Source organism: Pomacea canaliculata, linkage group LG2 (assembly GCF_003073045.1).
Source record: "Pomacea canaliculata isolate SZHN2017 linkage group LG2, ASM307304v1, whole genome shotgun sequence".
In the NCBI taxonomy this organism is placed as follows: Eukaryota; Metazoa; Mollusca; class Gastropoda; order Architaenioglossa; family Ampullariidae; genus Pomacea; species Pomacea canaliculata.
Window position 1 is genome coordinate 23,482,935 of NC_037591.1, and position 18,135 is coordinate 23,501,069.

The 18,135-nt window shown below is 39.4% G+C and overlaps 2 protein-coding genes across 2 annotated transcripts in view; one reads left to right on the top strand and one right to left on the bottom strand.

Annotated features, from left to right (window-relative positions):
* Positions 1-14,099, bottom strand: part of LOC112556680 — a 38,758-nt gene extending 24,659 nt beyond the window's left edge. The window contains exon 1 of the mRNA XM_025225901.1: positions 13,742-14,099. The gene's annotated coding sequence lies outside the window, so the exon portion shown is untranslated. The remainder of the gene's footprint in view (positions 1-13,741) is intronic.
* On the top strand, positions 609-8,563 carry LOC112556679 (cytochrome P450 3A41-like). Its single transcript, XM_025225899.1, has 12 exons — positions 609-748; positions 1,653-1,749; positions 2,006-2,058; positions 3,754-3,850; positions 4,116-4,235; positions 4,715-4,806; positions 5,505-5,659; positions 5,953-6,062; positions 6,235-6,489; positions 7,214-7,302; positions 7,561-7,698; positions 7,842-8,563. Exons 1-12 carry the CDS (start codon positions 699-701, stop codon positions 8,080-8,082), a joined length of 1,497 nt encoding a protein of 498 aa, XP_025081684.1. The 5' UTR covers positions 609-698; the 3' UTR covers positions 8,083-8,563.
* Positions 14,100-18,135: the final 4,036 nt, after the last annotated feature.

Here is an 18,135-nt window from a genome sequence, read left to right on the forward strand (position 1 = left end):
TATTATGAGACAGTTGTTGGATAGAAAGGTTTTTTTTTTTTTAATACCTCTTTCGGGTCTCCCTTTATGTGAGTCCAGTACCCATCTCCTCTTACTTCCTAGTCACGAGAAATCTAGAGAAAGAATTTTGAAGGCGGCCACTTCCCTGTAGAGCTGCACAAGCCGCCTCAAGCTGTGAGAGTCACACACATGGTTACTGTTCACTTCTTTCTAAAGGCAACAGCAGGGAATACCACTTAAATGGAATTCCTTGGCTTACTTGTATTAAATGTGTTCCTCCCCACCCATTCAATACTTTTAATTAAGTTTTACAGACGACAAACTTGTCTCTTTCATTAAACGTGCGCGGACATCCCTGTAACCGGTTGTCACCCTCCGTCTCACTGAATACCTTTTCCTTCAGTCATTTCCAATCCGTTTTTTATTTATTTATTTTTTTTTTTTAAACAGCGATTAGTTTAAAAGTACATCGCTAGACCAGTAAATAAAGTATTTGACAAGATGACAGTTTTACCCACAGATCTCCATTTGTCGCCTTCGGTTCGCCCGTCCTCTAGCTGGTGACGTCAACATGCGCAGGCGCATGCGCGCTGCGTCATTGACGCTGTCTATATATAGGCCACCTTCGCGAAGCAGACGACACTTCGGACGCCCTGAAACTTGCTGCTGTACGCGAGGTGCGAGAAAAACCGGGTAGCATGTATCTGACTCTTGTCATCGTGCTCTTCGCTCTGCTTCTCTTTTACAGGTGAGACATTTTTGCGTGAAACAAATTCACTTTGTTGTTGGTATGCTACAAGATGTTCCGTTTCTCGGTGACAGAAAATCCACATGTCTCTACCGTGACCGTCTGTGATCTGTGTTTCCAATCAATATGATTGATTAGTTTCGTTTTGAATTTCGTCTCACACTTTACTAGCGAATGTCGATAATGTTCCGAAATGGTGTTTACACTCTTTTATAACTGTCGAACACATCCACCGGTTTTCACCGCACCCCTGTCTCTGGTGCAGAATGTCCGGCGTTTGTCTCAGGTATAGTGAGCTCAGCCGGGTAGCTAGTACACCTCAATTTTTGCCCCCTGTTAGAGTGCAGTTTCTTGTCACAATTGATTTTAAATTTTGATTCATTTTTCATTTTTAAATTTCATTTTAATAATTTTAGTCGTTATTACTACCTATAGTGTGTTTATAATAATAATAAATAATAAATAAATGGAACGTTCCTATAGCGCCTATTTCCAGCATCAGTATGACTCAAGCCGCTTTACATACAGGCATATAAGCACATCATATTAATTATACATATAATAATATAAATATAATATTAATTATAATGTGAAATAATAAATCATATTAAAAGAAGAAGTAGAAAATTGCTAGCGGTTATTATCACACCAAGATGAACTTGTGCGCTTATCTGCTGCAATAATCATACTGAATTTTACATACATATACACATGCACACATACATACATCAGAAATGAAGAATTAACACTAAAGTACGCTAAGTGATAAAATAGAGACGCGAAAAACAAGACCAACAGAAAAAAAGTGAGGTTGTGGAGTGTTGGTAATAAATTATAGGAGGTAATCACAAATCGGTTACTGCCATCATAAAATTAGATATTGCAGTGAATACTTTGGTTCCAGATATCTCAAGGAGAACTACAAACTTTTTATCAAAGATGGCGTAGATGGTCCAACGCCTGTCTATATTTTCGGAAACCTCGGAGAGTTTGCCGGAAAGGTATTAAAAAATTAGCCTTTCAAAAATACTTTCAAAGTTATAAATTTCATGTCTTCTTAACAGGTGGTAATGCCATTGAAGGACTTTTACCTTTAATTTTGCTTTCAGATATGACGAGAAAATATTTGTCTTAACTGTGAGTGCTTAATAAGATTACTTAACGGAAGAAAGGGTTAAGGGGAGCGACAACAAATTATTTCACAAGGTTGCTTTGATGAAAGAAATGATATGCGAACATTTGTTTCTTTTATTTCAGGATCCCCTTGAGAAGTTTACAGAACTAACAAATCGCTTTGGCAAAGTATTTGGGTAAGTAGGTAGGAAGGGACGCAATACAATCTGTCGGAGATTAAGACAAACTCGGATTAACATATTACTAAAGCCAAACACTTGTTTCAGAATGGTTAAAAGTATTAATGTAACGGATAAGTACTTAGTAGAGGGGGTTAGGAGGGAAGATCGACAACCGTGGTTGATCTGATTTAGCGTAGTGGGCTGGAAGTTGTTTGCCCTTGAGCAAATGACGCAAACTGGGACGTCAAAATAAGGTGACGTAAAATTTAGAGGAAAATAACGTTAGAGAAAATAACGGTGGGCAGAGAGCAGACGGCGAAACAAAAGTTGGAGCTGGTGGATTTTTCTCGGGACTTTCTCGCAACTGCTGCGACAGCGGAAAAAGTATTACGGGAAGTAATACCGTGGGTAAACTACAGGTGGATGTACTTCACAGGTCGTGAGTCACTGTAGTCCGTGTTCGCACCGTGGGGGAGCTCTGTGGCTTGGGCATCCCAGTTTCTTGGCGGGTCAAGAAACTAAACACTGGTATCAGCGAGAAAAGAACAGAAAACTTGGTGCAAGACTGGGGCACCGACTTCCATCTGTCGCCTGGAAGGGGCAGCTCTTCACAGCCTGAGAGTAAGCGCCGGTGGAGGAAAGGTTTCCTCCGGCCTTCAGCGAATCTAACATCATCCGGCCAAACATCTAGGAGGCGGCCGCATGCGCAAGATCGAGACGTCTGCTTATAAACTGTGGGTACTGTGAAAAACCATTTATTTTCAATCATAAATAGACTTCGTGGAAAGAAGATCAGTGGGATTAATTGGAATAGAGGACTTGGGAGGGTCTCAAAGACTTTAAAATAAGAGGTTGATGTTTCATCGGGAGCGAACATTGGGTTCTTCATCAGTGACAATAATTTAGGAGAGTCGATTTTATTGTTACCTTTAATATTATGTGGGATGAATGATAACATATTGGTAATACATCTTGTGTGGCGAATGAAGGAGTGAATCTATGAGTGTGGATTTTGCCTTTGTTTCATTTGACTTTGTATTTGATTTGAATAATTATTTGTGCCTCTAAGAAGGTACGCCCACCCTCAAGCGATCAGGATATTTTGGTTTGTGGAAAGAATGCGCATGTCTGCGGACGGTCCGTGACAATTACCAAGAGTGTTAGTTTCCTTCACAAGAATCTATCATTTTTTTTTAACTTAAGTGACAGATCAGAAGCATATATTCAAACGCATGTTTTCTATTTATTTGTTTGTTTTTATTTTATATATTTTACTTTTACTAAGAAGAAATAAACAGAATTAGAGTTAAACTAGATGCAGCTGTAAATGTGACCTACCTTAAAAATAAGTTATTGTATTTTGTGATCATATTTTGTGTGATTAAAGTGCGGTGTTGATATTACTACGTGTGAGATTATGAAAACATGAACTATATGAAGACTCGGTAGAAAAAAAAAATGTTTAAAATAACTGAATGACTGGTGAGATCAAAATATCCTTCCTATTCTTTTTTTGCGGAACCAGTAAACCAGTACATTAATTTACATTAGCAATGTAAAATCAGAGTTGCTCTCGGGTTTATGAGTCTTTATTAGGAATTTATGACGAAACTTAAGTTTTGTAAAAACTATATAATCAGAATTTTAAAGTTATATTTATTTACACGTGTGTAAAAGCTATTTAGTTTGATAACAATCTTTTTCAAATAGGTTCTACCAGGGGTTGACTCCAAGTATTGTTGTGTCGGATCCTGATCTTATTCAGCAGATCCTTGTCAAGAACTTTTCCAAGTTCAACGGCAGGCCGGTAAGATTTTATTATGCTCTTCTTCTTCATCTCCCTTCTCCATGTCCTCATTGTCAGACGTTGCCATGATGTTCATTTCTTAGGTTAGAACTTGCAGTGAGGTTGTTTTATTTTTCTCGTTGACCTCGTTAACTCGAGTAGCTTGTCATTTCTTAACTAGCTTACCTGGTTTAGCCTACTTTGTAGCTTTTAACTAGACCATCTCGGCATTGATAAGAGGGTAACATTGCATAATAATCTGAAACAACTGTTACATTCGTTACAGCGCTTTTTACCTTTCCTCCACTTCGAAGAAAAGGAAATTCTACAGAATGTCTGTGGAAGCAAATGGAAAAATATGCGTGAAGCTATGGCATCAGCGTTCAATAACACCAATATCCAAAAGGTAACTAAGAAAATTTCCTTGGGGCGATGACATCTGCTGAACACGTGTGTGTGTGTGTGTGAGCGCGCGCGCGTGCGTGCGTGCGTGCGTGCGTGTGTTAGAGAGAGAATGAGTGCTTGCATAACTGCAGACGGTTATGTTCCTTAACTGTCTGACTGGGAATTGAATTTTGTGAGCCGCTCTGTAAAATTTCAATGAGAATATTTTCAGATGGATTCTTTTATGCTAAGTTAATAGTTTCTATAAGCTAGACAGTGCACTGTTTATACTGTATATCTTTTCTTGATCATAGTAATTTGGATTGACTGCAAACATTTTAAAAGCTTTGCTGACTGCATTGCAAATTCTGTGAAAGCATCTTGAGGTCAATTTTACCTTCCTTTAACAAACTAAGGGCAATAGTTTTGAAAAACTGCCTAAAACGCTGAAATGTCGATTGTTTGTTCCTGTGCATAAAACAGAGTTATGGCCCTTTCCAGGTTTTTCCCAGATTACTGCACGTTGCTGACCAATTTGTTGATGAGCTGCAGCGGTTGGTCTTGAAACACCCGCAAGGATTCGACATCCAAAAGTAAATCGTAGTTTAACTAGACCTGTCATAACATTAAGCAAGACGTCCATAAGACGATCATGTCATCGTCGTCGTCCATCACACTCATCATTCTTCGCTGTTCATCTCTGATAAATAAAATTACAGACCATTCATCACGTGAAGAATAATTTGCCATTTAAGACAAGATTGCTGTTAAAATTGAGAAAATAAACTCATCGAACCCATTGATAATGAACACTGTCCTAAAAGACCGATGCAGCATATTATGAAAGTGTGTTGGGAAGGAAAGGGTTCATGGAAGAACTGAGGGACACTCTGGACGCACTTCACCTTGCATGACAGCATTTTTTTCAGTCTTTGATTTTAACTGCACCCCCTCATTTTCTCCGGCAGCTAATTCAGCAGCAGCAACAGTTGTGGTGTAATATGTTACAGTGATAATTATTTGAATTTAGTTTTAAAAATTAGTAGGAGTAATTTTAGTCTGTTTAGAGTAAAATGGCTCTGTTGAATGTGTCAAAGCAGACCTCATTATAGCCTTTTCTTAGGGATAAATTTCCTTTTTTTGTAGTAACTGCCGTACGTGCATTATTTTGTTGCTTTCTTTTAATGTGCTGACTGGGGTGTGGTTTAAGTCGCAAGCCCGCAGGTGTCTGTGTTACTTATTGCAGTATGTTATGTTAAAAGTCTGCAAATGTCCGTGTTACCTGTTGCAGACTCAATGAGTGCTATGCGCTCGATTCCGTGGCGTTTACAGCCCTCGGCCTTGAGACCAAAGCCATAGCCCATGGAGAGGAATGCATGATGCTGCAATACGTGTACGCGTACGACAATTCTGCTTCACCTGAAAACGCGGCTTCTGGTCTAGCCCGTGAGTTACTTGCCCATGACATCTCCACCCCTTCCCTTTTCCCTTCCCTCTATCCTTGTCTTTTTGTCTCCACTACCTCTCCCATATCTGTGAATGCGTCACTATATCTGCTTTCTCTCACTCGCTGAATGCATCTCGCCTTCTCTCTTTCTCACGGTGGGTGTTTGTGTATGTGAGAGAGAGAGGGACGAGAGAGAGAAGAAAACATACATTCAAGGAATCATTTTTGTGTGTGTGTGTGTGACCCGGACAAATTTGCATCCTATACAGACAATAAAAATTGATCAATACAGGTGCGTATCAATGTTTGGAAGTCTTGAAGATAGTGGACATAAAGCACAAGCGACTGGCCAAAGAATATTTTGATTGTCTTTCCCATCATATGGAATCAGAGCGACAGAAGGTTTGTGCCGCTATGTTTTTGGCTGTTAGAGTCTGTATGACTTCTTTACATATTCTTAAGTGCCTGTATTAAGGTATTTCAATGAGAAAATTAATCTCAAGTCGGTGGCAGCATGATCACGCACATTTTTTGTCGACTTGTCTGTCTGAGGCACATACACATATTTTTTCAGGTGAATACCTCTGCACGGCCAAAAAGCATGTTGCAACACCTGCTAACGTATAACCCCACCAGCAGGGACCATGCCACCAACCCCGCGCGCAGCCCGCTGACCACCAGCGAGATCCTGGGCCTGACGTCAAGCATGGTCGGGGGAGGGGTGGGCTCCACTGCCTCGGCCCTCGACTTCACGCTCCACTGCCTGGCTGTCCATCCACGCCACCAGGAGAAGTTGCGGCAAGAAGTGCTGAACGTTTGCGGAGTGGAGGTAAGAACACGATTACTAATCCCTCCTTGTCCATAGCTGTCACGCGTTCATTTTCCTTCACCAACACAGATACGAGACACAATCTTCCTTTCAAAATTCATGTGTGTTATTATTCTGTACAGCTCGAGGATTTGTATCCCACCCTTGTTGTAAGTATATGCATAAAGTTTGCGGCTGGGTGTAGACTTTTAACAAAACAAATTATTATTATTTTTTTTTTTCTTAGAACTGAGCGATACACATTAACCAACTCAGAAGGAATGTGACCAGGAATGTAGGCCTTAAGATAAGAGTGCTAGAATTAGAAATTGTAAAAAGATCTGGGCCAACATAGAATAGCAAGAAAAATACTGGATTGGGTAATTGGCGATGTGCTGATCTATCTTTAAGTATACGTCTTCGTGGATACAAGCAAAACCGAGAATAAGTCTTTGACCGTCGAAACGTTAAGAGTGACAGCTGTTAAAAAGCCTTGAACTGTACAGTCGCGACATCTGGGATGTGGAATTGTTTGTTACATTGAAGTATGAGAGACGCGGACTTTAAAGCCAACCGAAATGCAAGTTCTGTGCTCGCTAACATTAACGTACAAAAGAACCGAATTTCATTTACTAATATACATGGATGGACGGGCGGATCGAATTACAGTTTGTTTCTATGAAGACAAATTAGTTCCTAAACCAAACCAAGGTACTAACTATGCGACATTTTGTTTTACTTTCAGGGAAACTTTACTATTGAACAGGTGCGAGAAATAGACTACTTAGACCAGGTCATCAATGAATCTCTGAGATTTTATCCTATTGCTCCGGGGTATGTTGGCGCTTCTTATTTTTTTTATATAATTTATTTATGTATTTTTTGTTGTATCTCCTGGCAGTCGTAAAAGTGAGAAAAAGTATAGAAACTCATTGTGTCTGTCTGTCTCTCACACACACATTCTTACTTGACAATGCAGATTTTTTGTTTTGTTTTTTGAAGTGTCTATTATAATGAAGCAGGCATGTTAAAAGGAATAGGACGTAAGCGGTGTTTACAAGAAATTTACATATTTATTTTTCGTCTCTGTAGTGTGGCCCGAACCTGTTCAGAGGACTGTGTAGTGAACGGCGTTCAGTTTCGAGCGGGTACAGAGGTTCGTCTAATGGGAATTACACAATACAAGGACCCAGAGATCTTCCCAGACCCCCTAACCTTCAAGCCTGAGAGGTGCTGAAAACGTCTCAAACTGCTGCGTATAATTTGCAGACATGGTATTTAACTGAATAAGCGGCATTTTGATCTTTTGGTAAGAGTGTATGTTTGTAAACTTGTTTATCTTGTGCCTTTACATAACTTCCCTTTTGCCGCAGGTTTTCAAAAGAAGAAAAATCAAGACATCCCGGTTCTTGGTTTCCGTTCGGCGCCGGTCCTCGCATGTGTGTGGGAATGCACCTGGCCCAGCTGCACCTCAAAGTAGCAATCATCAAGCTCCTTCAGAACTTTGAGATCTCGACCTCTGACTTAACGCAAGATCCCCTGCCGGTGACATTGCGCCCACACTTGAGCCCCAGAAATGGTGTTCACATTCGATTGACGAGAATCGCTCGCTGAAGACTTGAGAAACAATATTTAGTCCCGGCACCTGTGTTGGTAAAGGGAGGCAAGTAATGGGAGGTTACTAGTATTTGTAGTAACAAAAATATCCAGAGTTGTGTCCCTTGTTACTAAGCGAGTGCCCTTCCACACAACGAAGGTGAGATTTGAGAAAGTTATCTTCTTTCTTCACTCTGTGCTGGTGCAGCGTCGCTTCGAACACAAACGACATACCCGATTCGTTTAGGCAAGAAGAAGGAATCTTTGATAGTCTCATGATTCCTGTTTCCCTCTTTCTTTCCAGGAATGTTTCCACAAAGCGAATGAGCTGTGTCGATGGACACTCTTCAGCTATGACTATTTGCTACTGATGATTCACATTATATTCGCTGTAATGACGATAACAACTTGCAGTGTTTTTAAGGCAGCTCGAACAATATGTAAATAATACATGATAATAGATAAGGTTGTGTGTGTGTGTGTGTGTGCGTTTGGACTCTTTTTTTTTTTTTTTTTTTTTTGTGTGTGTGTGGTAGAACACATATAGGTAGATAAGTTGTTTGTGTAAGTGTTTGTGGGCATGTGTTTTGAGTGCTTTTACTGTATGTGATGTTGTTTCATATACAACATACATACAAAGAACAACTAACAGCAAATCATTTTATACCATAAATATTATCTTTATAATAAAAAATGTGACCTTAACTATCAATGTTTTGGTTTGTGTGCTTGAAAGAGAGAGATAGGGAAGGAGAGAAATAAAAATGTAATGGTTGGAATGCTGCAATGCATTTTCAGTTTTCCCTTGATCGCTGACCAATAACTGAGACCCATACAACTAGCTCCAAGTTCATCAACTTCTTGGTACCTCACCCCACCCCTCCACACCTTTAAATTTTTATTTAGCATGAGCCTTGACTTTGACTCCTTTAATTTTGTAATTTAATTGGCTTTGCGTTTTCTACAATTGATCAGCAGGGTATATGTTCCTGGTTTTGCACCATTTTATCACAGCCAGCTTTCCTTTTGAGAAATTTTACATCAAAATCCCCACAAACGTTGTATTTAGTTATACAGTTCAACACAAAAATGCCTTTCACAGCTTAAATGTAATAAAATGTTTTTATACTTTGATCGTCTGACACCTTTCGCTCTTTTAATTCGTTTGCTTTTATAATGCCTCTTGATAACAGCTTATTGCCTTGTCCACTCCCAGCAAAAGTTTACTTTCTAAGGAAAGAAAAAAAAATTCGGGGGTGGGGGTAACAAACGATGAAAACACACCCACGTATAGCAATGCAAAGTTTCTGTTCTGTGACTGTGAACCTGCAGAAAAAGGAGCTCATAAGCCATAAAAAGATCCAAGAAAGGACCCACCTTTCCGACGGTCGACGGTTGAGCAAGCCGCTAAAAAGAAATAAACTTTCAGCAACTATTAAAAAAATTCTAAGGAGAAATTATAAATGCAGAAAACAAAATTTAAAAGCAGATGTGTTATAGAGATTCACTAAGAAAAAAATACAAGTGTTCTTTTCGGGTCAGGAAGTATAGGTCCCTATGGCACCGATGAAACAACAGATAGGTAGAGAAAAACTATTTAACCACCACAACCACCATCATCATCACCACCACCACCACCACCACCAACACCACCACCACCACCTTCATAAAGAACTATAATTATCGTTAGGTACCGTCCTTCCTATCCTAGTACAATTTCATGCCATGCGATTTTCCTATCTTACTTCTCCCACTCTTAGAGTCCAGAGTAGGTGTTTCCTCGTTCTTGCATCTGTGGCCTCATATTCGTGTTGTTGTTGCTCCAGATGACTTGGCGAGACTCCGTCAACATTAGCCTGTAACTGTGCAAACAAACTATCTCAATGCAAATGCACAGCTTAAGCAGCATCAGTGAATTACAAATACCAGAACAATATTTTCAGCGGTATTCTGGGGGATGGATGTTAGGCGTTCTTTGAAGACCTATAGTTACCTAGAAATGGTAGCGAATTAGAAGATCAAGAAGCTTAGTCTGATTGAGAATGTCTTTACCATTTCTAGTTTTATGGTTTTCAATCAGCATCATAGTCGTCGTCGTCAACAGAAGAAAGAGCGATAACAATAATTTGAAAGTTTCAGATCAAACCATCCGTAAGACTTACCTTGATAAGGATCATGATGCTTACAAACATACGGCAAATTAAGAGTGAAAAGACACTGTTGTCCGTCTGCCAACTCAAGAGTTGTCTGCTGGCGGAAAGTTCTGTGAAAAAGCTGCGGTTTTGGGGCGACAAATGTCATTAAAGCGCGCAGCAGGTCCGTGAAGCAAAATTAATCCGACGAGCGCGATCTCGGATCGGGGGTCTCGGGTTTGCTTCTTTATCAAAGGCCGTCTTTTCCCGTCTGTGTTCTTATTAGACCGGATTCCTAACAAGGCCACCCGTAATAAGAAAGTAAACGGGCTGATCGTAACACGTGGCATTTACATGCACAAAGGAAATCCAAACACATTCAAACCTTATTTTCCTCCCCACATTTTTTGTTTAAAACCTTTTTGCGTTTTTCTCGAATTGCTTTTATATTAAATTTAAAGTTTCTGCAATTATATATTTTTTACTTCTTAGTTATATTGGTGTGTATTTTCATTTTATAAATCTTCTACTTCTAAGAAAATTGAAATTGTGTCGTTGGGTTATTATTAATAGAAAAATAGAAAGTTTCTTTCTTTTGTTTTCGCCTTGGACACCAAACACCTGTCTGTGTTTCGCACAACATACTGAGAGATCCATAAGTTCCCTCTCCGTCTTATCCCTAACTGATAAAATCAATATGTTCCGTTAATTTCAAATTTAAACTGCCGCATTTGTTTCATTACAATTCAAAATTTAGGAGTAGGCGTTTGTCACTCGACAGAAGCCAGTCACAGTAAAATCATCGCTGGTTATGCTGCAGTTCTCGAGCTTTGGGTGGCCTGCAACGACAGATGTGAGACTAGGAAACATTTTAGCACAGCTTGTCTGTCTGTCTGTCTGTCTGTCTGTCTGTCTGTCTGTCTGTCTGTCTGTCTGTCTGTCTGTCTGTCTGTCTGCCTGCCTGCCTGCCTGCCTGCCTGCCTGCCTGCCTGCCTGCCTGCCTGCTCAAGTCCATAGCGCTTTATGCGAAGCAAGAAGAAATTACTGTGTCAGTGTTCATGAACTTCAAAGACTAGAAGGGAGCATTATTTTCCCACGATTGGGTAAAGGTGAGTGCAAGACTCTAGTGCCTAAAAGCCGGCTGTTTACCCCTCTTACATTCTCGAAATAGACGCATATAATTAACACCACCATGCACAGAAAGAGATCAACAATACAAAAGTCTGATAGCACAAGGATAAGTTGTAAAAGCTGGAAATATATTTCTGTTTTCTAATTAGGCATATCATGTGTGTGTGTGCCCGCGATGATGTTTGTAGGTGTCTCGAGAACAGATGAGGAGTATTCTAGCACAACTTGAGAGACTAAGAGCTTATTGATAACCTAAGCGTAAAAATATCTTTTTAAAAATATTTGTGAAAGCCGTGAAAACTACTTGTGTATATGATATCATGGGTGCCACTCTTACAGATGTCCTTATTCTTTTGTAAACGGTTTCATGGTAAAGATGGCCTTGTACAAGAAATTACTGCTGACCATGACCATTTAGTTTTGTGTGCAGCATCAGCAGTCCACAATTCTTCCAGGACTGAGTTGGTATTTCGTAGAGATTGCGGGCGTACAATATGCACCCTTATATATACATATCCACGCATACTTAAAGCTTGTGGTTTATTTCCCTGTGTTATGACGCCTTGGTGTTTCATTCATTAATCTTTTTACAGTGAAAGGGATAAAAATGTATTACAAAAACTAACCAGGGTTAATTAATCGTCATGATCACAAAAAGCGCCAGTAAAATTAAGCGTGAAGTATCAAGAGATATCAAGTTTTGCAATAATAAACTGAAATTGAGCCTAAAAAGCAATGACACTTACATATTTTAAGCATTTCTTGATCAATTTTAATGTGTATGATCAGCTTTACACTTCCAGGTGTTTTAGTTTCTCCTAACATCAACATCTGATCATCTCACAAAAGATCTCAAGCTGAATATTTTATTATTTCATAGACACAAGACTAGTCCAAGTCAGTCTAGTAATATTAGAGAACAATTACCCGATGTGATTTAATGAAACTGGACAAACCAAAAACTTACTTTTAATGATAAGTTTACATTGTGAATCGGGCTGAAGCCAAGTCCCATGACAAACAAGAGACTGATTTTTATAGTTGCGATGGTCTCTCCAGATTGTCATGTGACTCTCTGTGAGATTTGCTGATCTGCTGAAGTTGTAGACCTGGTTATCATGACGAACTTGGCAACTGCCGTTCTTGTAACAGATTCCTATCGCAACATAACTACTACCACGTAAAGTCCATCTGACATCAGCATCGAGAGGAATGTTTGTGCAAGTGAAGGTTGCAGGTGAATCTTCAAACACGAAGATTGTCTCATTGTAGCAGTCACTTATCGGAAAGCCTGAAAAGACCGAAACATGTCATGAAAATGAATCAGGTGACAAAAAATTATGCTCATCTACAACCACTCTCAGTGGTGGTGGTTGTTGAGACTACCAGCTTACCAGGGTGAAATATTTTCATATATTTTATATATTTATATAAATATATAAGTGTGTTTGTAACTGAGAGACTTACTGTTTACTTAAAGACAAACCTGAACGGTTTTTTTTTTTATTGATTTTTTTTTTTGGAAGATATCAGTAGATATAGGGGACCAGCCTAATCTGTAAATTTCAACCTTCAAAACCCATCCGTTAATTAATTATCCACAACGATTCGCACCTGGCATCAACGAGCGCCTCAACAGTGTACTACGTCACGTTGGTACACCATTAACAACATTGCCTGCAGTCAACACCACACAGTGTACTACGTCACGTTGGTACACCATTCACAACATTGCCTTCAGTCAACACCATTCAGAAAGAGAGAGAGAATGAGCGACAGTTGGGATTATTCAGACGCTGACAGTCTGCATTTCTCGTGGTTCTGAACAACTGCAACTTTAGCACGAGAAATGCAGACTTTCAACATCTGAATAATAATCTGAATAACTGTCGCTCTGAGTGTTGTTGAAGGCTGGCAGTGTTGTGAATGGTGTACCAACGTGACGTAGTACACTGTTAGCGGCGCTCATTGATCCCAGGTGCAAATCGTGTACTTTTTCTAGCAAATAATTAATTAAACGATCGGTTTTGGAAGCTGAAATTTACAGGTTAGATTTCTATCGCCTATATCTACTGATATCTGCAGAAAACCAAAACTATTCAGGTCTTTAAGTGTGCGATCATCAAGGTGCAAGAGCCAGAGCTTCATTTCTCAAATTTACGGTATCCATCCAAGCCAGATAATACGAATGTTGACAATGTTTCAGTTCTTGAAAATAGCAGCCAGAAGGTGTCCCCTCTAGATTGCTTTGTTTATCAACATCCTTTGGTTATAAGCACTTAAAGATTGGGTCCAAAGGGCTAGACTTGAAGTAGAAAGCATGGTGATTGTTAAAAACATCATCATTTTCTCTGCTTGTGAATACAAAACTAGCTCAGAGATATTTAGTTATGAAGTGAAAATTTGATCTGTCCCTCGTTCAAGTGCTACAACGGAAATTTTACTTCCGTGATTAGACACTCGCGTGGTGAGGTCGCTAACCAGCTTTCATCGAATCTGACTTGACTCATTGTCGTTCTCTTCTCAGCCATCCATCTAATGTTTCAAATGTCACACTTGCCAACACACTCTCACTTTTCCCACTACTTGTAGTCCCTTGATATGAACCGAATAGTGGAATCAATAAGATGGTCAATGGTTCTACTCCTACTTCTGAATATATTAACATTAAGCTGAGCAGCACAATTCAGAAATAAGAAGCAGGATCTTGATATTTGGTAACACTGCCGATTGTGTGGTCCAGCGGTCACAAGATGTACAGCCAGACCACCCACTAACAGGAATGGTGACGGGAGAGATAGGTCCGCAGGCATCCTGCTTGTAGTCGAGGAAACTATGACAACACCCATCCTTCATCCTTCATCAGAGGCCGCTTGCATCAAAGTGACACACGTACGCGGCTCTGTTTCTAACACTATGTGTATGTCTTCGTTTTAAAGCAGATTACTAGCATTTTCAACCATTAAGCCCCTCACTTTACCGTACACAACTGTCAGACTGAAGAACTACTACTACTACTATCGGTAATAAAGTTTTATTAATATTAGTAAGAATTTTTGTTATTCTCATTGCTAATAAGAAAAGGTTTTGGGGAATGCAGAACACGCAATTGTATCGAGACAAAATGTGAACTTTATTAAATTACCGTACATTTCGGTCTATTGAATACACCTGTATATCAACCTCTACTACTTTTTTTAATCTTTACTTTCTTCACTTATGAGCCGAACTGGTTTATAGGCCACAACTTTCTACAACTTGTAAACTGCATCGTAATCATCTCGTCTCGTTTTCCTCATGATGAGAGTGTGTGCTTCAGCAACTATCTGAATACTTCAGTTGTACGCGGCTTTGATTTAAAAGTGTAAACAGTTAACACTGTAACAAAATGAACAATTAGCAACTTAGCATGGAGCTCATCGAAATTTTAATCGGAATCTGAAAAATCCTCAAAAATCTGCAAAGAAGCCGCGGGTTTGAAGATGTTTACCGCGTGTAGATTTGTGAACATCAAGTACTGAAGAAATAAATCGTATCAGATGCAGTGAATACCATAACAACATCATGAAATGTTCTCGCTATTCTACTAACAAGCCCTGCACAGTACTCTGCCACCAGGAAGATCGCGTTGCACGAACCATTTTGCTTTTGCTATTTATTCAGCACAGAAAGGGTGAATGTAAATAAATACCAATAAACAAACAAAACAAGAGGTTTGATGCAGTGTCCCTAAGCAGGAAATGTACACATGGTAGACTTGTGATATCAGGATGCGTGTCACAGTGTGATGATGGGTGTGGACAAGAGGGTTGTGTATTTAAACGATGCAGAAATATCTGTGTTTTTTCTATGTGCTTGTACTTTGACCCCAGGATGTGCAAACGAATGACTCAAGTGGATGGCGCGATTCTAGTCAAGATAAAAGAACGCCAGACACTAAGGGATACATTTTCATAAATCGCGCCAGTGTTTTAATCATCGCAATTTTAGACAGAAGTATTATGTACAAAAATATCGTATGATTTCGGCACATTAGAAACAAAAGATGGACATGATTTCAATACTTTAAAGATAATTATTTCGATATAATCTCTTCAGTCATCTTTGTAAAATCAATGTCAAATTAACAACAGCACAAAATAGTCCCTACTAGAGTCAGTAGTTTCACAAGTTACATGTGTGCAACGATGTTAATTTTAAGAGGTTCATCTTATACCTGCCAAAGAAACAGCTGCACAGTTAATTCTATGAAATGCTGTAGAAGTTTTCTGTATTACAGCTTGTATACACAACTTTAGGTAGCACTGTGTGAGGCACTTGTGTTTGTGTGTAAGACTTTACCTATTCCTGCTTTTCTTACTTGCGCAGTGTACCTCGATATCGCTTCCCCTCGCTGTACAATGATAAGGGGACCTAAACAACGGAAATCGCATAAGCTTCCCCGGGTTACTTCCCCTCATGTCATCGGGTGCAAGTCAGTCCAAGTCCAGTCAGTGTGACACGAAACTAATAAATTGTAAAGTAAAACTTGTAAAACTGTCCCTTGTGCTGTTTATTACGAATTCTTCTTTACTGTTGCCATATGTATTCACTGTAAATGTACAATAAACATTTAATATATCGTGTAGTTAATATTCTCGTGGTTTGTTCTTTTTTTACTTTCTCCTTAGTCTAATCTGTGATTAGGATAAGGTGACCAGACGTCCCGCTTTAGCCGGGACAGTCCCGCTTTTGACCTCGTGTCCCGCCTGCTCATCGGGCTGGACGCCCCATGTCCCGCTTTCTGGCTTTCTGGCAAGTCCATCAAATGTCCCGGTTGTCTTTAAAAATCACTTTTTTCAGCGTTCTTTGACGGTGACGACATCATCATCGGCACGTGTCCCGCTTTCGCCCCCGAAACGTCTGGTCACCTTAGATTAGGATTACCAATATTAATAAACTCACTAAAGTTTCCACTGCGTAAGACATTCGATGTTGACCTTGGGACACACATTATGTGTATCATAAATGCTGCTCTGTTTGGAAAGATTGCTCTTTGAAATAAATAGCCATAGACCCCAATAAAGGGAAAGAAATCGTAACAGACGATTAAGAGGAGCGTGTATTTTTTATGCGAGTTCTTTCCCTTTGATTAGCGTTCTGTACTAGGTTGCTCGGTCTCATCTTGGCTGATCGAGCTCCCAGTTTGGGAAAACTCCTTTTATAATTTATTACTTTACCTTTATCACTTTTTAAAATCTTCTCACTAAGGCTTTCAGGAAGGACTGTGGTGGTACGGACGCCGAATGTTTGATTGGTTGGTTGGCTGTTTGGTTAGTCGGTTGGTTGGATAGGAAAGTGTTTGCATATAGCTGAATGTGCAGCAAGAAACTACTTCATGGAGCATGAAGATGAAAGGAGTACCTGGCTTCCGAGAGAAAACACTGACGGCCTGAACATGCTGACAATATCTGAGAGGGATACGATACATAAGGTCTTATTCAATATGGATTAGTATATAAAACTGTATTATCTTTAAATTCAAATAGAGGCAAACATTTATCTATTTTTTCTTGTCTGAGAAGGGAAGACTACTCACTCTATCCTCAGTTTGATTGGTGCATGTCTCTCCCTTTACCGAAAGGTAATTTATCTGTGGAAAAGAACTGGTACTTTCTAAAATTCTGGTTTTCTAGAAAAACAATTATTTTCTCAACCTCCACTTTAGGTAAGACTAATGTAAACTGTATTTGTCTGATCTGATCTTGAAATTAACTGTAAATTGTTGACAGAGGACATCGTGTTCCAAGTCAAGTTCGTAATTATAATCACTAGTGGAAATACAATATTGCTTTAACTATAATAAAGCAATAAAAAAAGACTTTTATCTGTTAGATCCGTTTTATGACTGGACTTGTGGTGTGGACAAGAACATTTACAGCCCGGATCATAGTTTTTCAATGATTTGCTCACGCTGGAGAGTTCTTGCTACATATCGTTCATCTCACCTGGCAATCTGTAGACAACAATTTTGCATGTTAATGTTGCCTTGTTCCGTGTCTTTGTTGTCTTTTTTTTTTCTGTAAAGCGCCATGAGCCTGTCGATAGGCCGGGATACTGCGCTATAGCAGTTAACTGTATCATTATTATTAAAATCAAATAATGTCAATTAGCGTTCTTCCAATATCAAGAATACTCATTTCTACAAACGCATTTTTCATGTTAGAACAAATCTCAATTGAATCCATCCGCTCCCCTCCGTCTCCACCTCTGTTAAAGTGGCACCACGCTTGGCTTGCTCTCAACTAAAGGGTGGCAACATGGTAACCACCTGACCCCAGCGGCTTCAGGTGAGGTTGGTGAGCTTTGAAGTGCACTAACCAAAGAAATGTATTTGCGGTGTATAGGAAGGGCGTAGTGAGAATGTTGAAGTTTTTATTGGGGAATAAGTGCATATCTCTTGGGTGGATGATGTGTGTGGGTGCAGTGTGCAAACAAGATTTTCAATATGTGACCATATAAGTGTGAAATTGTGTACACACACATACACACACACTTACATCTATGTTTTAGACTCATGGTTTTCAAGCTGCTGTACATATACAGAAAAATTAATTCAACCGTTGTTTATTTCAACGGTAATTCCGCTTTGTTGAGTTTTTCTATCATGGTATTAAGCAGATTTTCACATTTTTGCTGCGAAGATGTACTTGATAACTAAAAATATAACATGTTATATCATTTTATATCTATTCCTCTCACTTTCGTCGTTTGGTCTTTCCTTCCTTTCCGCGTGCAAGTTACCTGTCTCTCCTGTGAATAGGGAATT

Coding starts and splice junctions, on each gene's coding strand:
- LOC112556679 (XM_025225899.1), top strand. CDS start 699: ATGTATCTGACTCTTGTCATCGTGCTCTTCGCTCTGCTTCTCTTTTAC. Junction 749..1,652: donor GCTCTGCTTCTCTTTTACAG/GTGAGACATTTT, acceptor CTTTGGTTCCAG/ATATCTCAAGGAGAACTACA. Junction 7,699..7,841: donor CTAACCTTCAAGCCTGAGAG/GTGCTGAAAACG, acceptor CTTTTGCCGCAG/GTTTTCAAAAGAAGAAAAAT.